The sequence below is a fragment of the Lucilia cuprina genome, chromosome 6, assembly GCF_022045245.1.
Source record: "Lucilia cuprina isolate Lc7/37 chromosome 6, ASM2204524v1, whole genome shotgun sequence".
Classification (NCBI taxonomy): Eukaryota; Metazoa; Arthropoda; class Insecta; order Diptera; family Calliphoridae; genus Lucilia; species Lucilia cuprina.
In genome coordinates, this window is record NC_060954.1 from 31,022,592 (window position 1) to 31,043,715 (window position 21,124).

The window sequence follows — 21,124 nt, forward strand, 5'->3', positions numbered from 1 at the left end:
GCCTTATGGTTTAAAAATTATTTGTGTTTTTTAATATTGATTTTTGTTTGAAAAAAATTCTCAGTATTTTTTACGAAAAATATAAAAAATACAAATCAAAAGCAATTTTTATTTTTTTAGAAATGATATACAAACCAAATAAAATTTTTAATTAAGGTATTTTCAGACTACAATACTGAGTATTAACACATTTCAAAATTAAAATATTATAGAATTTTGTCGGTATGTCAAAAAATCTGTAAGAAAAATACATAAATATTTTAGACATATATTTTATCAATTCTTACCTTTATAAATTCAATGATGTTCCTAGTGTTTTCGTTTATTTTCAATTTGTTTTATTTTTCTGTTTATTTTTATCACAAGGAAATTGTTTCTAAAGTTTCTTTATTTTAAATACAACTTTGATACATATGAAAAATCCGTAATTTTTAAAAATTTTCAAAAACTTAAAAATACGGTCGGTATGTCATAAGAATCAGAAGTATTTTTTGTCATAATCAATCAAATTGTATTTAGACTACGAAATTGTATTATACTACATGATTTTTTGACAAGTATTAATACTCAGTATTGTAGTCTGAAAATACCTTTAAAATTTAAATAATTTTTTTCAATATTTTTAAACCCGATTTTTTGCAACTATGTTGGCTTGAGAACTCTACTAATACATCATAGAGTTAGGTATCGACTGACAGTAGACTTAGGTACTTTTTGACAGCGTTTGACTTCTTCGTTTTCAGTGCTGTGTGAATTCGATACGTATGAGTATTTAATTTTTGTTTTCATAAATTAACAAAAATATTAAAGTACAAAATGTACCTGTATACATCAAACCCTTCCGCATTGCTAGTAAATTGCAATATGTTATAGGTATGGTAGTTTTTTATGTAGAAGTTATATTCAATTGATTAATGTTTGCTTAACTGATGAATGTACTGCTCAATAAAACAATTCGTTGTCAAATTTCTTGAATAGCATGTACCTCTTCCAAATAAATCAAATTGACTAATTTTGTGCTACTAACTAAAATAATATTTTCAATTATTTTTATTTTTTTAACATTATTTTGAAATGTAAATAGAGGTCCAATACAGCAAACACAAACAGTTTATTTAGAAGTGTGAATAAATTTCAAAGATAAAATAAATTGCAATAATATTGGATATTTTAGGTGTACATTTATTAGAATTCCCACCAATTTAAGGAAGAGTCCTACTAAATTTTATTTTTTACTGTAATATTGCAAAAATTTAATATAAATAAAACAAAACTTAAGATCAACTCACCTTTTCAAAATCGGCTTCACCTTTTATTTGTAGAGGACTTAGCAATGCCTGATTACACATATCATCTCCGTTCGCTACAGCACTTCCGCTTCCAGTACCACTTTCGCCGCTACCTTCTGCACCATTTTGTTGACTGCATCGCCGTAAACGCGACCTACGCAGTTTAATGCAAAAAAATAAATTTCCATCTTTTTCACTAGTTGTAGCCACAGTACCAGCTGCGGCAGTTGTCTCTCCAGAATCAGGAGCTGAGCTTCTCGTCATTGAACTTGGAGAACAACCCATTTTTAATAAAACTATTGCGTGATAATTGTACTAATGTCCTCTAAAAGTAAAATACTTTAGTCTTTCCGTTGTATTATTGTTGTATTCTATTCTAATAATTGAGATTTCTTTAGAATTTCTTATTTTTCCCTTTTTAGAACTTTCTGACATGAATGAAACCCTATTTTTATATTGACCATGAATTATGATGAATTTCAAATTTTTTCTGCACATATTCCGCTCATGTCTGTAAAAGTGTTAGTGTGTGTTCATGTGTATGTGTGTGATAAATTTTAAAATGATATGTAATCACATTTCCTTTTTAAAGAATAGTCAATTTTATTGGTTTATAAAGTATCTAGTCATAAATATGCATTCATGATGGCAGGTCTCGTCCTTTTCCCTTATTATTTAAACATCAGAGCATTCCATTTTCTGAAATTAAAAAATACACTAAATAAAAATACATATAAACCAGTAAAGAAAGAAATAAATAAATTTACGTAAATACAATCTATGTATATTTTTTCATTTTCTTTAACAATATTAAAAATAGACAAAATAACAAGATGTTTAATTCACTGCTGTTGATTTATGAATAATGCATTACTTTTCATTGTCATTTCTCACATGCAAATTAAAAAAGAAAGTGGCGTTTGTAATATTCAATAAATTTTGGTATTGTAATAGAATTTTGTGATTTTTCTATTTAAGACATGAAAAATTTCATTTCTACATATATTTCATCAATTAGAAGAGTATTAATATAAAAGTACACTGAAAAAAATCCATGACTAATATATACGTAAAATGGCGTACATTGTACAAATCGTTCGTTGTTTCGCACCACGAAATTCTTTCGTAATATATACGTAATATATTTGAAAAAAGGGAATTTTGAATAAATATGGTAAAATTTACGAAATATTAATTTATTCAAACAGTGTTGTTCATTTTAAAATAAATTTTCTCCACACGAATTTTCAATTTTTTATGAAAATAATTCGAGAATAATATTATACTTTTTCTTAAATTTTATAAAAATGTTGTACTTTTATTTAATCATAATATAATTAATCATTATGTTTAATTTCGCTAAAATTTAAGAAAAAAATATTACGAAAGGTTTTCGTACTTTCGTAAAAATAGAAAAGGGTTTTATTAAATAATATTTCGTATTATACACGAAATTTTTGTAAATATTACGAAAATAGTAGTTACGATTTTTTTTTGTAAATTTGAGCATGGATTATTTTCAGTGTAGCTGGTGGCCGAATCTTGTTCTCTATTTATTTTTCAAACCAAATTTATTTAAAACCTGCCAATTTGTATATTCTACTCCACTATATATGTACTAAAATATTGATACTATACCCATCTTAAAGTATTCTAATTGGCTTTGTCCGTGGGCGAAGGCTAAGTGAAAGAGTGAGTCAGTCAGACCGAGGACATTTGTTAATAGCTCTAAGCCGATTTTTATAGTTAATGATGAATACAGTACCAATATTTTTGCGTTACAAACATCAGCTTAAACGACTAACACACTCCTCTCTTTAAATGTGCAATAAAAAACGAAAAATATGCTTTAAAATAAAATATGCTCTAGAAATAAAAGTTTTAAATATTTGTTTAGGTTTGGAAATTATATTAATTACAAACGGATTGACAAACTTATTATACCCTTCTCACGAAGTAAAGGGATATAAACAGACGGACAACATTTGATGCTAGACTCATCCACCTGAGCCGATTGGTATAATTTAGTATACCAATCACTTTCTGAATCGATTAAGCTATGTCCGTCAGTCTGTGTGTCCATGTAAACCTTGGGCGCATGCTACAGGTCGCAATTTTCAAGATAATTTGATGGAATTTTGCACATACTTTTCTTTTAGCCCAAGAACGAATGCTATTAAAAATGGTTCAAATGGCTCCATTATTTCGCATAGCGTCATAATTATGTTAAATGTTCTATTATGTTAACAAACATCGTCAAAACTTAGTCATATAGAAGTTTAAACGACACAACCGCCCCCACACAAACTCCCCTTAAGAAAACGACTTGAATGTCAAAATTTACTTTTGACCTAATAGCTAAGGTGATTCTGAGCCGATTGCTATACTTTAAGGTAGGACCAATATGTTTGGGTATTACAAACATCAGCACAAACGCATAATACCACTCCCATTATAGTGGTGTAGGGTATAGTGAATATATGTCCTTAAATTCGCATATCCTCATATTTTGTACGAGTAAATCTATACATCATACATCTACATATCTATACAAAAAATTGCGCATTTTGAATTTTTTACTTTAGCAAATTTTAGTAACATTAAACATTAACCAGTAGCTGTCAATGACGTTTATACGAAAATCTATTAGAATAAAAACTTTATGCATATAATTTCTTTACAAAATTGAAATTAACCGAACTGGTTTTACCTTAAACGATTTTTTTGGATTAATAATTAAATTAAATTTAGAAATGAAAAGCATTTAATTGTATATAGGAAGGAATGTGTTAACAACAAAAGAAATTTCATCAAAATTTTATTTTGCCGAAAACCTTGCTGCAAGATAATCTGACGAGACAGACCTGAACCGCCTATTAAAATTGTTCGCACTAAACATTAATCGGTAGCTGACAGAAAAGTTTATATTAAAATCGATAAGCCGTTAGAAAAAAGTACGAATTTGCATTCGAATTTTATTTTCAGACTTTCGAATTTTATTTTCAGACTTTATATACATTTTCATTTTAACGGTTTTTATATTGTTCACTCATTTAAATTCAGAAATGGAAGCAGCAGATAATTTTAAACAAACATTTATTGTCTAACAACGAAAATATTTGTATTAAAGTTGTTCGTGTGCGGAAAACGCAGTGTTTTTCATTTAAGAAAAACTAACGAAGCTCACTCTTCCCGCTAATTAAAATTAATAAATTAGGTTGCAAAAACTAAAAGCAGTTCGAAAAATATAAACATTTTAGATTTAATGCAATTTAAAAAAAAGCATCTAAATATATGCATAAATTAGTTAAAATCCTCATAATTTTTAATCTATCAAACATTATTTTAGTTAATTATTGTAAATTAATGTATCATGTTAAATGATCAATTAAAATGTGTACTAGATTTTATAAACAAATATTTTTTAAAGAGGTTGAAAAAAGTCTTAATAAGGGAACTTATCCACAAACATTTAAAATCTTTCGGTAAATTTAATTTGTATTTTTGAGCTTCAGGTTAAAACGCCATTTTGGAATTTGTTTTACTTTAAAGCGTTATAACTTAAGCGGCTCTTGATAGAAATTATTAACGAAAACTTAGTGGTACATCTATGATATCAAACAATGTTCACACAAAGTATCGTTGATGTGCTTTTAAACAATTTTCATAATATTTTTGAACCCTAAAATCTAAAATAAAAAGAGAATTTCCCATATATATAAGTGAAAGTGTGTTTGTATGTATGTTTGTTTGGACTTTATAGACTGCTAAACGGCTGGACTGATTTTACTGAAATTGTCGCAATGTCATCCTGTATGTCTGGAACTTCATTTTATGTTGAAATTTCATATTAAGAAAATATTAAATCAGTATATCTGAAATAATATAACAGTAAAAGTCTTCAAATGTGGTTTAGTCTCAATGGAAGCGTGGTACCCCCCATATAAATTAAATACAAAAATTCGTTTATCTTGGGAACTATTATAGTTGGATTTGTACTAGTAATTAGCGGACTACATATGAGGGGAGTGGTATCTCCCATATTAAAAAAATACCAAAATTAATTAATCTTGTTAATGGGTCCTTGGCACTTCCTATATCTATTTAAAACTAAATTTCTTATCTGGGAAACTATAAGATTTTTTTAAATTTTTCATCGATGACAATAAAAATTTAATATATGTAGTTACATACGTTAGGAAAAATTGGCGAATTTTAACAAATTGTATATCTGGAAAACTCTTACGGTTAGAATCTTCAAAATTATTAAGTGGGTATAGCTAGTTTACTATAAATATTCTGAGGCAAAATACACGGATTTTAGGCGACATTTTTTATATAGAAAATTAAAATTTTTATTATTAACTGTTTGTTTAGATGGGTCTTAGTATTTTGTTTATTTGTTGATTTTGTTAATGTTGTTGACATCACATAAAAACATAATTATTTTTTTTTTTTTCATGACGCAGTTATACTTTATACCTAAGGACAAAATTTAATGAAATATGGATGGAATCACTTCATATGCAATAATTTTCTTTTTAAATTAAAAACAATTTAGTTTTTAGTTAAAATTCTTGGTTTTCTTTAGACTGTGTTTTCAAATTAAATATGTAAATATTTATTTAATTTACAATATCAAAGAAAGTAATGTAAGGCTAAATTTTTTGAATGTGACAAATAAGTGTTTTTTTTTAATTTAGCAAGTTGATTTTTTACAGTTCTTCTTAGCCAGTATGTTTGTGTGTACATTATAAGCAGGACAAGGATCAGATAATAAGACACATTTGGGGAGTTTTGTTTTCCTCGTCAAAAAATCAAACAATGTTTTTATATATTTTTTCAGTCTCTTATTTTATTGAGTATATCTGACCAAGTCCATTAAATAGTTGATTTGTACTGACGTTGAAAACATCTGAATCAAAAACGGCAAATGGTAATTTTCTGTTATGACTGAACACATTTTTAATTCCTTCGGGACGCATTATTATTGAAATTTATTTTCTGATGGAAAAAATGTGACTGAAAAATAAAACACTTTTTTTAAAAGTTTCATTTGAATTTTTATTTATAGGTTGAACAATAACTTTTCAGATGGATTTTTATTTTTAAAGTCACAAAATAACTTTTATAAATTAACTTTTTTGATATAACTTATAACTGTTACACTCCATGATTTTTAGAGATAAACCCTAGTATTTTGTTGTTAAGAAGAATTTGTTTGAATTTAAAAAAAATCCAAATTAATAAATTACAAATTTTTTGTAAAAAAATATAATACAAAGAAAAAATTAAAAATATGCAATAACAATGTTATTAATTTGCAAAATATATGCAATTTAAAACAAAATATGTAAAAATATGCCCCAACAAATCGATACCATTTTGTTGCAATTATTTGATTTGAAAGAAAAATAGTTATTTTGAGTAACTGACTATTAACATGCATTTACATAGAAATCCTTGCCCTGAATATAAGTAACAAAAGTTTGTATGGAGAAGAAATGTGTAAGTTACTTTTGTCCCCACCACAAAATAAAACTTAGTTTATATTGGCATATCATTTTCTAAATCTTTTATCCCGGGGCAATATTTTTTAAGGTTTTCCAATGATTTCAATAGCGAATCAGAAATCTTTGTAATAGTTTAAAAATATTGAAACATCTATAATTTTTCATATTTTTTTTAATATTTATGTACGTATATCTGTACATTGAATTATTCAATATAAGATTTATATGTATCTACCATACCTATTTTTTTCATAAGTATGAATCTTCTTCAAAAATATTTAAAAAAAAAAAAAATAATGACGTTCTTAAGTGATATAGAGACATATACATATGTATGTACATAAGGGTGACCCCGTTTGTATGGTTGAAAAATTAGATGTCAATGTTTCCAACTAAAATTAAATTTTAATTGATTTTATGATACCATTACCCAAAATGTTTGTCCTGGCATCTATATTTAGTGAACTGGATCAAAGGTAAAAAGGTCCTTTATGAGGTTTTTATTATTTCTTATATTTCTTCCAAAGGAAACATATGAAATATTAGAATTATTAGAATGGTCCTTGACAGACGTTTTAAATTCCAGAAATTTTTTCGTAACAGCAAAAGTAGTCAAAATTTTTTAATTTTACTGGAAATTTTCTAATTTTTTGCATTTTAACACAGATGAATTTAATATAATTTGTTAAATTTAATATACAATAATCCTCCGGGTTTTTCCGCTTTTCAAAATTCAGTCTAGTCGAAGTATATTTTAATTTATGTATGTACGCTATCAAAACATTGCAAAATAATGTAAACAACCAACATACAAACCGTTATTGACAAAGAAAGCATTACAAACAAGCAGATAGTTAAAACAAGTAAGAGTGCTATATTCGGCTGTGCCGAATCTTATATACCCTTCACCATAGTGTATTTTAAACATAATTGATCTTATAGTCTAGTTAATAAAAACATTAAAAAAATTTGAGTCGATTTAAGCCGAATGTTTCGACGGCGGCTCAAGCAACTAAATATAGTTCGGCGGCGGCTAAGCTCCGACTCGAAGCCGGTCGACTTCGACCTCTGATTCATTGCTGGTAAACATTGACGAGACGTAGATTTTGTTTTTGTTTATCGTAAAAAAAATTGTTTTAAAAAGCACTTGGAAAAAATTTGTGTTAGTTTTAAATTTCAAACTTACATTATTCGCATAAAAATTATTGTACAATAACTCACAATCTACTCTCATATAATTGAAAACGTTTTAAATACCTTTTTCTATTCATCAAAAAATATATTTGCAAAACAAAAGGGAAAATTATTTTATTTTAACAAAAAATGCAATTCATATTTTTTTGCTGTGTATACTTTGTATGTTTGAATTCCAAACATACAAAAAAATACACAGCTGAATAAAACCAAATACATCTACACACACACGTGTACATCTTTTTCTATGTACAGTGTTTTTAGTGTTTTTGTTGCTTTTTTAACAATTTTTTGATGAAATTTTCAGAGGTTGTCTCGGATTTTTGCTCATATCTCCGTTATTTACCGACCGATTTTGCTGATTTTAAATAGCGATCTTCTCGAAAGCATGTCTAATAGAATTATTGAAGATTCAGACATCGCCGATATCTGGGGTCCTCTAAAAACTGATTTCAACAGACAGACAGACAGACGGACATGGCTTAATCGACTCCGCTATCTATAAGGATCAAGAATATATATACTTTATAGGGTCGGAAAATTATATTATAGAAATTACAAACGGAATGACAAACTTATATATACCCTTCTCACGAAAGTGAAGGGTATAAAAATTAATCTAAAATAGAATAAAACCATATAGTGTTATATACCAATGTAATAATTACAAGTAGTTGGTTATTGGTCAATTACACATTACATGAAATTGTAATTATTCATGTAATTAGCTTATTCAAAAATCGGTTTATTCCAAAAACTGGTTTTCGAATAATTCGAAAAATTGCAATTTTTAAAAAGCCTGTTTCGAATACTTTTTTGTATATAATAACAAGGAATTCAATATTTATAATATATTTTTGTAAGGTACCTATATGGTTTTATATTATAAAGAAGAAAATGAAACACATTTCAAGATAATATTAGTTATAAAATAATTTGTATAACAACCATTTTTAAAATTAATGTTTTAATAAAAATTAACAAAAAAACAACAAAAAAAGAGATCGATATCAGGTATAGAAACTTAATGCAGAACGTATTTTTTTTAAATAATACTTTAAAAATAATATGTAATCTAAATGATGAGCTTTTAAGGGATTTTTTGTTTATTTTTAATAAAAGACTGCTTTGTAAAACCCCGCTATCTGAATGTTGAACTTGGACAGATTATTAATGAAGTTATATAAGATTTCTAGCTTTTCCGTTCTTTTGTTGCATTTATCTGGGTATATAAAATCATCATATAATGATGAATGCTGCTTTCTGGTATTTCTTGGATTTTGTATACTACTTCTGTTGTTTAAATCGGAAATTAGACTTGTAGAATTTAAAGAAAAAAATATTTTTGTTTATAAACCTGTGAGCAATGATTGTGAGTAGCTATTTTCTCCCTAAAAACAAAAATAATAATGAGACAAATTTACTAATTTTGACTCAAATTTGGTTGTGTCATTCGGCAAGTATATGCATTAGTCCACATTGTGAGCATTTTTTTTCCAACTAAGAAAAAAAGCTCAAGTTAATATTCTTCAAAGGAAATGCATCATCACAATTGTGTTAATTAGGCACAACATAGGTTTTCATTTCGTGTTCACGTTTGTACTATCATACGATTTTCCATAGAAAAATCCTTTATTTAAACTAACAATTATGATGCTGAATAGGATTAAACATTTTAGACTAATCTGGTGCTGACACCAATGGTGATACTGATACCACACTTCATGAGTTTCATCAATATCCGCTTTAAATCTAAATGAAGATGATAGCATGATATATTTAGGGTCCTATTTTTTCTGTTTTTTATTAATCACCACGAATCAAACTCCTTTAAACGATCACGACAATAGCTTATTGTGATGGTGTATTTTATTCTAAATAAATATATTTTTTTCGAATTCTAATTTGATGATTTTACAAGTATTATAAGCTATAGGCATGAAATGGTTAAGTTGTTGAATAAGAATTTATTAATTGCTTCGCCCACTATAATTTTTAGAGAATCCTTAGATAACTCTTTTATAGCTATTTCCAATGGTTGCAAAGTTTTCCATACATTTTCAAGATCTTCGATTTCTATAGATGAGTATGGTATAAAAGAAAGACTAGCAAAACATGATTTCGACATTTCCATATTCTTAAATAAAATTTAATAATTTTTGATAATGAACTCCATCTGTGTTTAACATCGGATATTAATTTTAACTCTTTACCGTCTTGGTTTTTAACAAAATATTGAAGCATTTTTCTGGTTTTCATTCGATTTAATGAAAATCTTTACATGTTTGAGAAATTTTGCGGGCTTTTTATATACAATTATATAAAAAGCCAAACATTTTTATATAATTGTATATCTATATATATAAAAATGAATGTGTGTTTGAATGGCTATAGTGGGCGTGGCATATTCCAATCCCCCCATATTAAAAATATATTAAATGAGTATATCTGAGAAAATAAAACAGTTAGAGTCCTCAAACATTGCCGGAGACACTTTAGTGTCAATATGATTATTTAGAACAAAAAGAGGGCGGACTAGCAAAACAACGGACTAGCGTGGCACCTCTCATATAATTTAATTGCAAAAATTCGTTTATATAGGAAACTATTAGACTTAGAATCTTCAAATTTTGCACGAACAACTTTAACATCTGTTTAAAAATGTTGGGTAATAATTTTTCGGATCTATTGGGGGAGCGACACCTCCCATATGAATTAAATACAAAAATTCGTTTATCTGGGAAACTAATAAAACTAGATACTTTAAATTTTGCACTAATAACTTTAATATTCATCTGAACACTTAGGAGGAAAAAGGGCGGATTTTCACCGGGATTTATATGAATTAATTGGAAATTAGAAACTATTAGAGCTAGAATTTTAAAATTTTACATGAAAAACTTTGAAAAGTTCGCGGACTTTCAATGGGCGTTTTGGCACCTCCCATATCTGGAAAACTATTAAATTTTTCTTAAATTACATTAAAATCTTATCTAACGTTTGAAAAAATCGGTGAAATTAAAAAAATTACATCTCGCGTTTTAGTGTTAGTGTGGAAAAATTAAAAATTAAATATATTAAGACGACATATTCAAGATTGAAATAAATAAAACTATAGCCAGCATATTTACATATCTATATCGAGCATTAAATAATTGGAATTGAATCTTCGATTGGGGTAGCGAAGCACACCGGTTATTAGCTAGTGTATTATAGAAGAAGGTAATTTTAAATATAATTCGATAAAACCAGGCTTGTCGAATACTTCGAAAATATGATATATTCAAAACCGGTAGATTTTTTAATGTTCAAAAAACCGGTTTACCGGATGTTAAAGTTACTCTACATGTAATGATCATGGTGTTTTAACAGAATTTTTTAGATTTTTCCAAAATTTTGAAAGCTATTCAAAATTTCTTCGAAACAACTAGAAATTTGTGTTTGGCCTACTATCCCATAGTACTATCTTTGGTGCAAATTTCATTAAAATCAATAAAGTAAAGGAGAGTAAAAAAAAGATTTAATTCCTGAAATATTACACAAAAAACAAAATTTCTTCCATAATACGTTTTTAATAATAATTTAGATTATATTTATAACAATATTATGAAATGTTTTCTTTATAAGGATACAAGTCAAACCAGTAAGTAAAAAATATATATTTACACAATTGAACTAGGGAAACTCATGACATATATGCAAGTTTTCTATAACTTATTCTCAGTACAAATAGTTTAAATAATAAACAATTTTTGAATATAACAAGTAATATTTCTATATTCGGCTGTGCCGAATCTTATATACCCTTCACCAAGTATGTTTTAAAAAACAGTTTTTATTTATTTTGTATCTCTGCACACATGTCACACATAACATACACACAAACAAATATAAACTGTAGCAGAAAGAAATATGAACCGTTGTACTGTAATACCACCGCCAAACTGTATTACCACCCTCAAACATATATGAGCTGTATTACAAACATTTTACTGCTTCATCTCCTTGTTCTTGTTATACCCTTCACTTTCGTGAGAACAGAACAGCATCCAAACATACAAAAAAATACACAGCTGAATAAAACAAAATACATCTCCCCACCCACATATACATCTTTATCCAATTCACAGTGTTGTTGCTTTTTTAACAAAGCATGAAAAAAATTTGACTTTTTTGATGAAATTTTCAGAGGTTGTCTCGGATTTTTGTTCATATCTCCGTTATTTATAGACCGATTTTGCTGATTTTAAATAGCGATCTTCCCGAAAGCATGTCTAACTGAATTATTGAAGATTCGGATCTCGTCGATATCTGGGGACCTCTAAAAACTGATTTCAACAGACAGACGGACGGACATGGCTTAATCGACTCCGCTATCTATAAGGATCAAGAATATATATACTTTATATGGCCGGAAAATTACATATACCCTTCTCACGAAGGTGAAGGGTATAAAAAGTACCAATATTTTATTAATAATACTCCATTGTTTGCACATTTACAGATTTTTTAATAGTCAAAATTCCAAATTGGAAATACAGAATATTAAGACTTTCTGTTATAAAGGATTTGTAAAACAACTGAAAATTTTTTGGAAAAACATTATTTTAAGTCCAAAAGTGGCTATATATTAAATTATATATATGATCATATCTTAAAAACTATACATTCAATTAATTAATCCTCATCAGTTTTGTGTTCAGCATGTTTTTCTTGTTAATTTACAAAATAAATTTTAAATAAATAAGTTTTAAAAAATGTTGTAAAATTTGTATGGAAGTTAGCACTTTTTTTGTTTCAATTAAAATTTATCTTCGAGATAGCATATTAAACAAAAATTGTTGTTAATAGTGCAAATATTACTTTTTGGTTTTAAATTTATTCCAGACGTGCATCATGCAATAAGAAGTCTTTTGGCTTCAAAAACTCACTTTGCTCAAAATTGAATTCACACTCTTTACTTTTAGGGTGACGATATGTATAATTAATTGAAAAATAAAATTAAAAAATACACATACTACGTGTATACTTATGTATGTACAATGTATGTATATAAAAATACTGCTTGAAAATGTTGTTTAGTTTTGCTTTTTGAAAATGTTCTACCATTTATCCTGTTGGAAGATGCTTTGTTTATCTACATACATATGTATGTATGTGATAAGTATTAATTTGGTACTTAAAAATCATCTAATTGTATAATATAACTTTAAACAGCCCATGAACATTAATATTAATCATTCAACTTTATACACTAAATTAATCAAAATACAGCTCATTAATTTTCTTCCCGTTTTCCTTTGTGGAAAATCATTATAAAATTATTCAAACGCAACATTTTCTAAGACATTAATGAAATTATGACTAGAAAATTATTTATTTACTAGATTTTTGTACCCGACGTTGCCCGGTATTATGTGGTTTTATAACATTATGCTAAAGTATTCTTTCGTTGCCCTTTCTTTTACATATTTATAATAATTCTAAAGGTCTCCTTATACAGAAATTCTTCATATTTTTTTGTGAACAATATTTCTAAAAGGTACCAATACAGTTCCAAAAATCTTTCTCTATTGAATTTCCCAAATTTATGTATTTTGTCCGCAAAGTCGAACGAAATAATACAAAAAATAAAAAAACATTATGCTATTAAAAATATATTTTACACATTTATTTCATCTTGAAATATGTATTTCTTAATTTAGTAAACAATTTTTTTTTTTCATTTTCAACATACTTATGTTTGTTTTTGTTAAGAACTAAAATACAACAAGTAAGAGTGTTATATTCGGCTATGCCAAATCTTATATACCCACCATCAAACCTCGTTTGACTCGAATGAAACTTATGTCGAATTCCATCTATATACTCGTATATTTAGGCCTTTAAGCGTTAAAGTAATTTTCTGAAGGTGACCTTATATAGGGGGGTAGGGTCAATTATGGGTCGATCCTCATAAAATTTGGTATACAGAATTTGGTTCGTATTAAATTTATTTGTGTCGAATTTAATCGCTACACTCGTATTTTTAAGCCATTAATGAGCGTTGCATCCATTTTCTGAAGGGGACATTATATGGGGGGGTAGGGTCAATCATGGACCGATTCTCATATAATTTTTTAGATAGATTTTGACTCGTATGAAACTTACTTATGTCGAATTTCATCTACATATGTAATAGTATTTTTAAGCCAGTAATGAGCGTTAAAGTCCTTTTGTGAATTGGACCTTATATATGGGGTAGGGTCAATTATGGACCGATCCTCATAAAATTTTGCATACTGATTTTCGATCATAAGAAACTTACTTTCATCGCTATATTTGTATTTTTAAACAAGTTATGACTGTTAAAGCAGCTTTTCGAGGGGCCACTTGTATGAGGTCTATTCGAAAACGTGGACCGATATTGCCCATTTTCAATACCAAATAAACCTTACCAATAAGAAATATTTATGTGAAACTTCAACCCTCTAGCTCTTTCCATTCGGACTCTATCGTGCTTTCAACAGACTAACGGTAGGATGGACATTAGAGTGCTCCAAGCTTGTATGAAGGAAAAAAAATTGTATCCTACAGGCCGTCCCCCCACTACAATTGTTCTATGGGTTATAAAAATAAGACGTGCAAAAAACTAGGTCAATAGGATTACTTTAACTGGTGCCGCAACGGCTCTGAAGTTTGAAGATGCATTTACAAGGGGAAATTATGCATTTTTTCAGTTTTCGCAAAAGTTTTGTCATTAAATAATTTGTTTTGTATTTTATTGTAAAAGAATCGTAATGTACACAGAATTAGCTTTACAAAAAGATAAAAAACACAAAAACTGGTTGAAAAATGAAAAAGTTATTAAAAATTCTCCAGGCCATTATCTTGTCTCAGAGCACTTGAATTCGAAATGTGATAAAAAAATAAACATATTTTTGAAAATATTGTAATAAAACAATTGTATTACTTAAAATACATCTGTAGTTACTTGAATATGAGATTTTGTCCTTATAGAATAACGTAAACCTGTTCTCAGTTATGGTCGAAAATTTTTGATATTTTTAACTATCGTTTCAAAATTCAAATTTTAGTTTTTTTGATACTTTGTTAAACAAATTTCAATAATTTTGGGAGAACTCATAGGGATTTATGGACAACAGATTAGGGAATAAAGCAGTAAAAAAATTAGGTCAATACCTCTTATAGTTTGCCTGTACCTGCAATTTGAATTCAGCAGATTTCGAGAAAAACCCATTTTTATGTAATATTTTGCAAAATTAGCCTTTTTATTATATTGTTGTGTATTTTAAATGGAACCTTTTGTAAATTCATTAGTCCACAAATTTCTAAATACAAATCAAGAGTTTCATGCAATATGGACGCCATTAACCCATAAAATTCAAAGGTCAAATTTTGTAATATTTGCATTTTTTGATGAAAACTAGTCGAAATTGTTTCTATTTTTAGGTAGATTATCATAAAACTTAAGAAATTTATTTATTAACAACCGATATTTGCAATAATAGTGAAAAAAATTAACCCTTAAACGGCCTTGGGGTCAAAATGACCCCGATGTTTTAAAAACATGCCAATTTGGACATATTTCAATAAAACCCGTTTGCAATCCCATTAATTCAGCAAATGATAAAAAAATAATTGGGTATTATAAAAAATATAATATATATAAATAAAAATAATGAAATCTAAAAAATGTATTTAGATATTATTTGCATTAAATATTTCAAAATAAAAATAAAACTGGAAAATTATATCACAAATATAAATTATATCTTAGTTTTTAATACCAAATTTACATCGATTACAAAAAGTATTACTAAAAAATACTTTGGTTCAAATTGACACCATAATCAAAAAGGTTTAATGCCTAAATTTGTTTTCTAGCAGAATTAATGGTATTGCAAACGGGTTTTATTGAAATATGTCCAAATTGGCATGTTTTTAAAACATCGGGCTCATTTTGACCCTAAGGCCGTTTAAGGGTTAATTTTTTTTCACTATTATTTCAAATATCGGTTGTTAATAAATAAATTTCTAAAGTTTTATGATAATCTACCTAAAAATAGAAACAATTTCGACTAGTTTTCATCAAAAATTGCAAATATTACAAAATTTGACCTTTGAAGTTTATGGGTTAATGGCGTCCATATTGCATGAAACTCTTGATTTGTATTTAGAAATATGTGGACTAATGAATTTACAAAAGGTTCCATTTAAAATACACAACAATAAAATAAAAAGGCTAATTTTGCAAAATATTACATAAAAATGGGGTTTTCTCGAAATCCGCTGAATTCAAATTGCAGGTACAGGCAAACTATATGAGGTATTGACCTAATTTTTTTACTGTTTTATTCCCTAATCTGTTGTGCATAAATCCCTATGAGTTCTCCCAAAAATATTGAAAATTTGTTTAATAAAGTATCAAAAAAACTAAAATTTGAATTTTGAAACGACCGTTAAAAATATCAAAATTTTTCGACCATAGCTGAGAACAGGTTTACGTTATTCTATAAGGACAAAAACTCATATTCAAGTAACTACATATGTATTTTAAATAATACAATTGTTTTATTAGAATATTTTCAAAAATATGTTTATTTTTTTTATCACATTTCGAATTCAAGTGCTCTGAGACACGATAATGGCCTGGGGAATTTTTTATAACTTTTACATTTTTCAACCAATTTTTGTGTTTTTTATCTTTTTGTAACCCAAATTCTGTGTACATTACGATTCTTTTACAATAAAATATAAAACAAATTATTTAATGACAAAAATTTTGTGAAAACTGAAAAAAAATGCATATTTCCCCTTGTAAATGCATCTTCAAACTTCAGAGCCGTTGCGGCACCAGTTAACGTAGTCCTATTAACCTAATTTTTTGCACGACTTATTTTTATAACCCGTAGAACAATTTTAGGGGGGGGGGCGGGCAAAATTCGAAACTTAGTTTTTTTGGAGCACTCTAATGGACATACATGGCTAGATCGTCTTAGAATTTAATGAGGACCCAGAAAGTATATATACTTTTGTGGGTCTATGACCAATATTTCGATGTGTTACAAACGGAATAACAAAATCAATATACCCCATCTTTTTTGATGGTTGGTATAAAAACTTCAACATTGAAAATTAAATCATCATTTTTTTGGGGGGTTTTAATTAGGATGGCGAAGCATTAAGGTTATCACACGTTCGTCCAGAGAAAACCTTACCAACCGACCTATACCTTCATATAGGAAGTTGGAGCATCCGGACTTGATTTCATCAAAAGTATTAATGGTCTTCACCAGAAAAAAGTTCCAGATTTTTAATGGTCTCCACCAGTATATATTTGAGTTTAAATGGTCTCCACCAGGTTATATCATGAGTATTTTATGGTCTCCACCAGTTAAAAACGTTTAAGTATTCTATGGTCTCAACAAGTAAAACATAACATCACTTGAGGTGATACGAAAGCACGAGGTTAATGTAGACAACATATAAATGTGAACAGCCTGAACGCGTTTAAGAAATAATCGCGATGACGCGAGAGTTGTTCCCCAACTCAGACCTGAATTACGACTGATTGCACCATCATCAGCACGTAATAGCTGATACGTTTTTGATACAATTTCATTGACTTTTATTCTATGTGAATTACAATTCTCAAGAAAAAAATTAGTTTAGTTAGTGAAAAAGTAAAAATGTCTGAAAAAATTAAATATTGCACAGATCAGAGGGCGAAGTCGATTTAAAATTGTCGGCGCCAGCTGAGCTAAATCGTTTTTATGGAAACTTAAGCTATAAATGTTATGTTCAAAAATAATAAAATATCAACATTTAAAGACTGAGGATCAAGTCTCTTTGCTTAAAATATTAATTAATTACCAAATAATGATATAGATACAGAATTTGGAAATTTTGTCTTTATATACAAGGTCCATTTATCTCTTAAAGGCACATTAATGCTCAAATAATGATATAGATACAGAATTTGGAAATTTTGTCTTCATATACAAGGTCCATTTATCTCTTAAACGCACATTAATGCTCTAAATACAAAATTTGTCACAAATATTAGTTTTGTATACAAAAATTCTATTTCAAGAATTTTTTACGATCGAATTAAGTCTCTTTGCTTAAAATATTAATAATCCTTAAATATATTCAGTTACACTGGCTTGAATCTTAATGAAGAAATTGGATGGTATAGACATATTAGGAAATAAAAAATATTTAAATTAGCCAGACATACATTTTTCTTTTATTGCAAGCAATTGAAAAATTAAGAAAATCATTTAAATAAATTATCACTTTTATATTAAAAATGTATCGGGAGTATTGAAAATTATAAAATATCGCTTGTTACATACATTATTTGTAAAAATCTTGTACGTTTTCAAAATATAATTATTCATTAGTTTCAGAACCAAAAATAATTACAGTCTTACAGTCTATAGCTTAGTTAATATCCAAAGAAAAATATTAAAAAATTTGAGTCGTCGACTTCGCCCTCTGGAACAGATACTTGAAATTTGGCTTCATAGAAAATTTTACTAAATCGAGTGACATACCTAACAATATATATACCGGACTTTAAATCAATGATAGTTGAAGATTTTTGGCTAAAATATTATAAAGTTTTCCCTTTACTGGAGAATGAAACTTTAAAACTTTTAATACAGTTTGCATTCACTACAAAAACTCCTACTTTTACAAAAACATAATTTTTAAATCATTTGTCCAATTCGCCTTATGTATCTACGTATCGTGTGTATTTTTTTATTAATTTACATTTTTGTATAAATGTTGTTGGTAGTTTTCATTAAAAAAGCTCGTATAACTTTACGTTTGTTTTTCATATGTTTTTTATTTTGTATGTGCCGGTCCACACTAGGAAAATTTTTTTGAGAAACTTTGTTTTTGCGTGCGGAGTTTCTCGTACTCGGAAACTTGCTCTGTTATGCTTCTCATTCGTAGAACAACAAAATCAATGCAATTTATACGTAGTTTCTGAAACAAAAGTTTTTATGTGTGGACATTAAGGAAACTTCAAAAGAGAATTAAGAAAACTTTTCTCCATAAGTTTCCTAATGTAAACCAGGTCTATTCGATGTCAAAATATCATTCTCATGTGAATGACCAATTTTAATGAAGATGAAACGGAAGAAGAATAATTTCATAAAGTAAACATTTAATAAAATTCTTTAAAGTGAAATAAAATAAAAATAATTCATATTAGTGCTAGTTTTTCAATTTAGTTGTATTTTTATAGATATTTAAAATGTTTTTTCTTTCTTTTTAACAAAAATTCTCCGCTCACAAACAGATATCGGAATTTTGTATTGAAATAAATGATACAAAATACAGGAGCAGTTGTGAATTGGACAATTGTAAATTTAAGAAATTTCATAAAAGTACAAAAATAACATATCATTATACTTTTTTATTCTTTAAATTTAAATCACTCAAAAATATGATATTTGTTAGTTCTTTGCTCCATTAAATTCTTAATATTTAAAATTTGATGTCTTTAGGACTTTTTTACTGCAAACACAGAATTCCATTTTTACCCGTTTTACCCCCTTTAGGTAAGCTTACAAAATATGCATATTTCAGATACTATAAAAGCGTATGTCGCTGATTTAGAACAGACAAAAATTAGTCTAAAAGTACTAATTTTGCCCGTTGCCCCCCTTTTGTCCTATTTTTATTCCCTTGTGGTCCAACTTTCGCAACAGTACTATGCTAATTCATATTTCCGAACCTTTAAAAGCTTAATAGATATTTTTTGGCTTAAGAAAAGAAAATAATTGGTATTTATGCTCAAATGTACTAATTCTGACCGCTTTTGAAAAACGGTGTTTTAATTCATTTCATAAAGCTCTAATACATTCAAATCTATTTTTTTAAACCACATACATATACAATGTGTACAAAAATACTAAGAAAATATATCGTTCACTTTTCTCAAAATGTTTAAAGGCACGCGCAAAACTAACATTTGTATATTACGTTTTAAAATGCTTTCCGAATAAAGGATTTTCGTGGGGTCTTGGGTCCACTAGTCATTTACGATTGATATATGATTAATGTCTATTAATCAAAAACGATGGGGGTATATTGTTTTGTCATTTCGTTTTTTAAGGATCGGTCCATATAATATTTAATATTCCTACTAATCGAATGCAAACTCATTAACCAGTATTACATAAATTACCCTGTTCTAAAATTACCCTGTTCGGAAAAAATAATATTTTTTGAATTAGAGTTATCCCTAGTGAAATATAAGACATCAAAGTTAAATGTCGAATATATTCGACATTTGAAAAACTGTCATCAAAAAGTCCCACCAATATTTTTTATAAATATTGTTTTGTAAAATATCTTCTTACACTTATAAAAATACAATACAATTTAAATTCGTATATTCCGATCTAGAAAAATACTATTTTTTGGTCATTTATGTTGTTAAAAAACACTTTTTCCAAAGTAGTCATTAGTGATAATTTCTTAAAACTGGATTTAAAAATACTTTAAAAATATGGAAGATCATTCAACATCTCAATTATAAATATAATAAAGTCTTAAGTATAATCTAAAAGAAGAAAATTAAAATTATACTGAAAAAATGTCTTAAAACACAGTCTATTGTAAAGTCGAGTATATTCGACAAAAGTTACTTATGTATGTCCAATTTTGCAATGGTAATGTTATATTTACTTTTATTTAAAAAGTCTGTAGTTAAGAAATATCATTTGCTATGTTCAGAAACTATGAAAATTTTAAATTATTTATTTAAAAACAGAAGTTAAGTGACTTGCTATAATTTTATCTGTCTCAATAAATGAAAATTTTCGTTACATCCATTCATCAGATGTTATTTATCAAATATATTAAATATTTTATTTGTATAATCCAAAATGTTTATATTCGTCAATAAAATAGTCTCACTATTGAAATGAAAATGCTTCATGGCGTTTATGAAACATGTTCATTGAACAAATATAATTTTTTTATCAATAAAATAATTTAATAGTGGAGTCAAAAATTGACCCGCATAACACTAATGAAACATTCTCCAATAATCTAGTGAAGGACTACGTTAGCTCGTAAATAATGAATAATTTCATTGATGAA

At 27.4% G+C, this 21,124-nt stretch overlaps 1 protein-coding gene across 1 annotated transcript in view; it reads right to left on the reverse strand.

Moving 5' to 3' along the window:
- Positions 1 to 1,280: 1,280 nt before the first annotated feature.
- LOC111676465 (high affinity cAMP-specific and IBMX-insensitive 3',5'-cyclic phosphodiesterase 8-like) overlaps positions 1,281 to 21,124 on the reverse strand; it is a 42,255-nt gene continuing 22,411 nt past the window's right edge. The window contains exon 3 of the mRNA XM_046954075.1: positions 1,281 to 1,988. Within this exon, the coding sequence (XP_046810031.1) occupies positions 1,281 to 1,574 (294 nt within the window). The 5' untranslated portion in view covers positions 1,575 to 1,988. The remainder of the gene's footprint in view (positions 1,989 to 21,124) is intronic.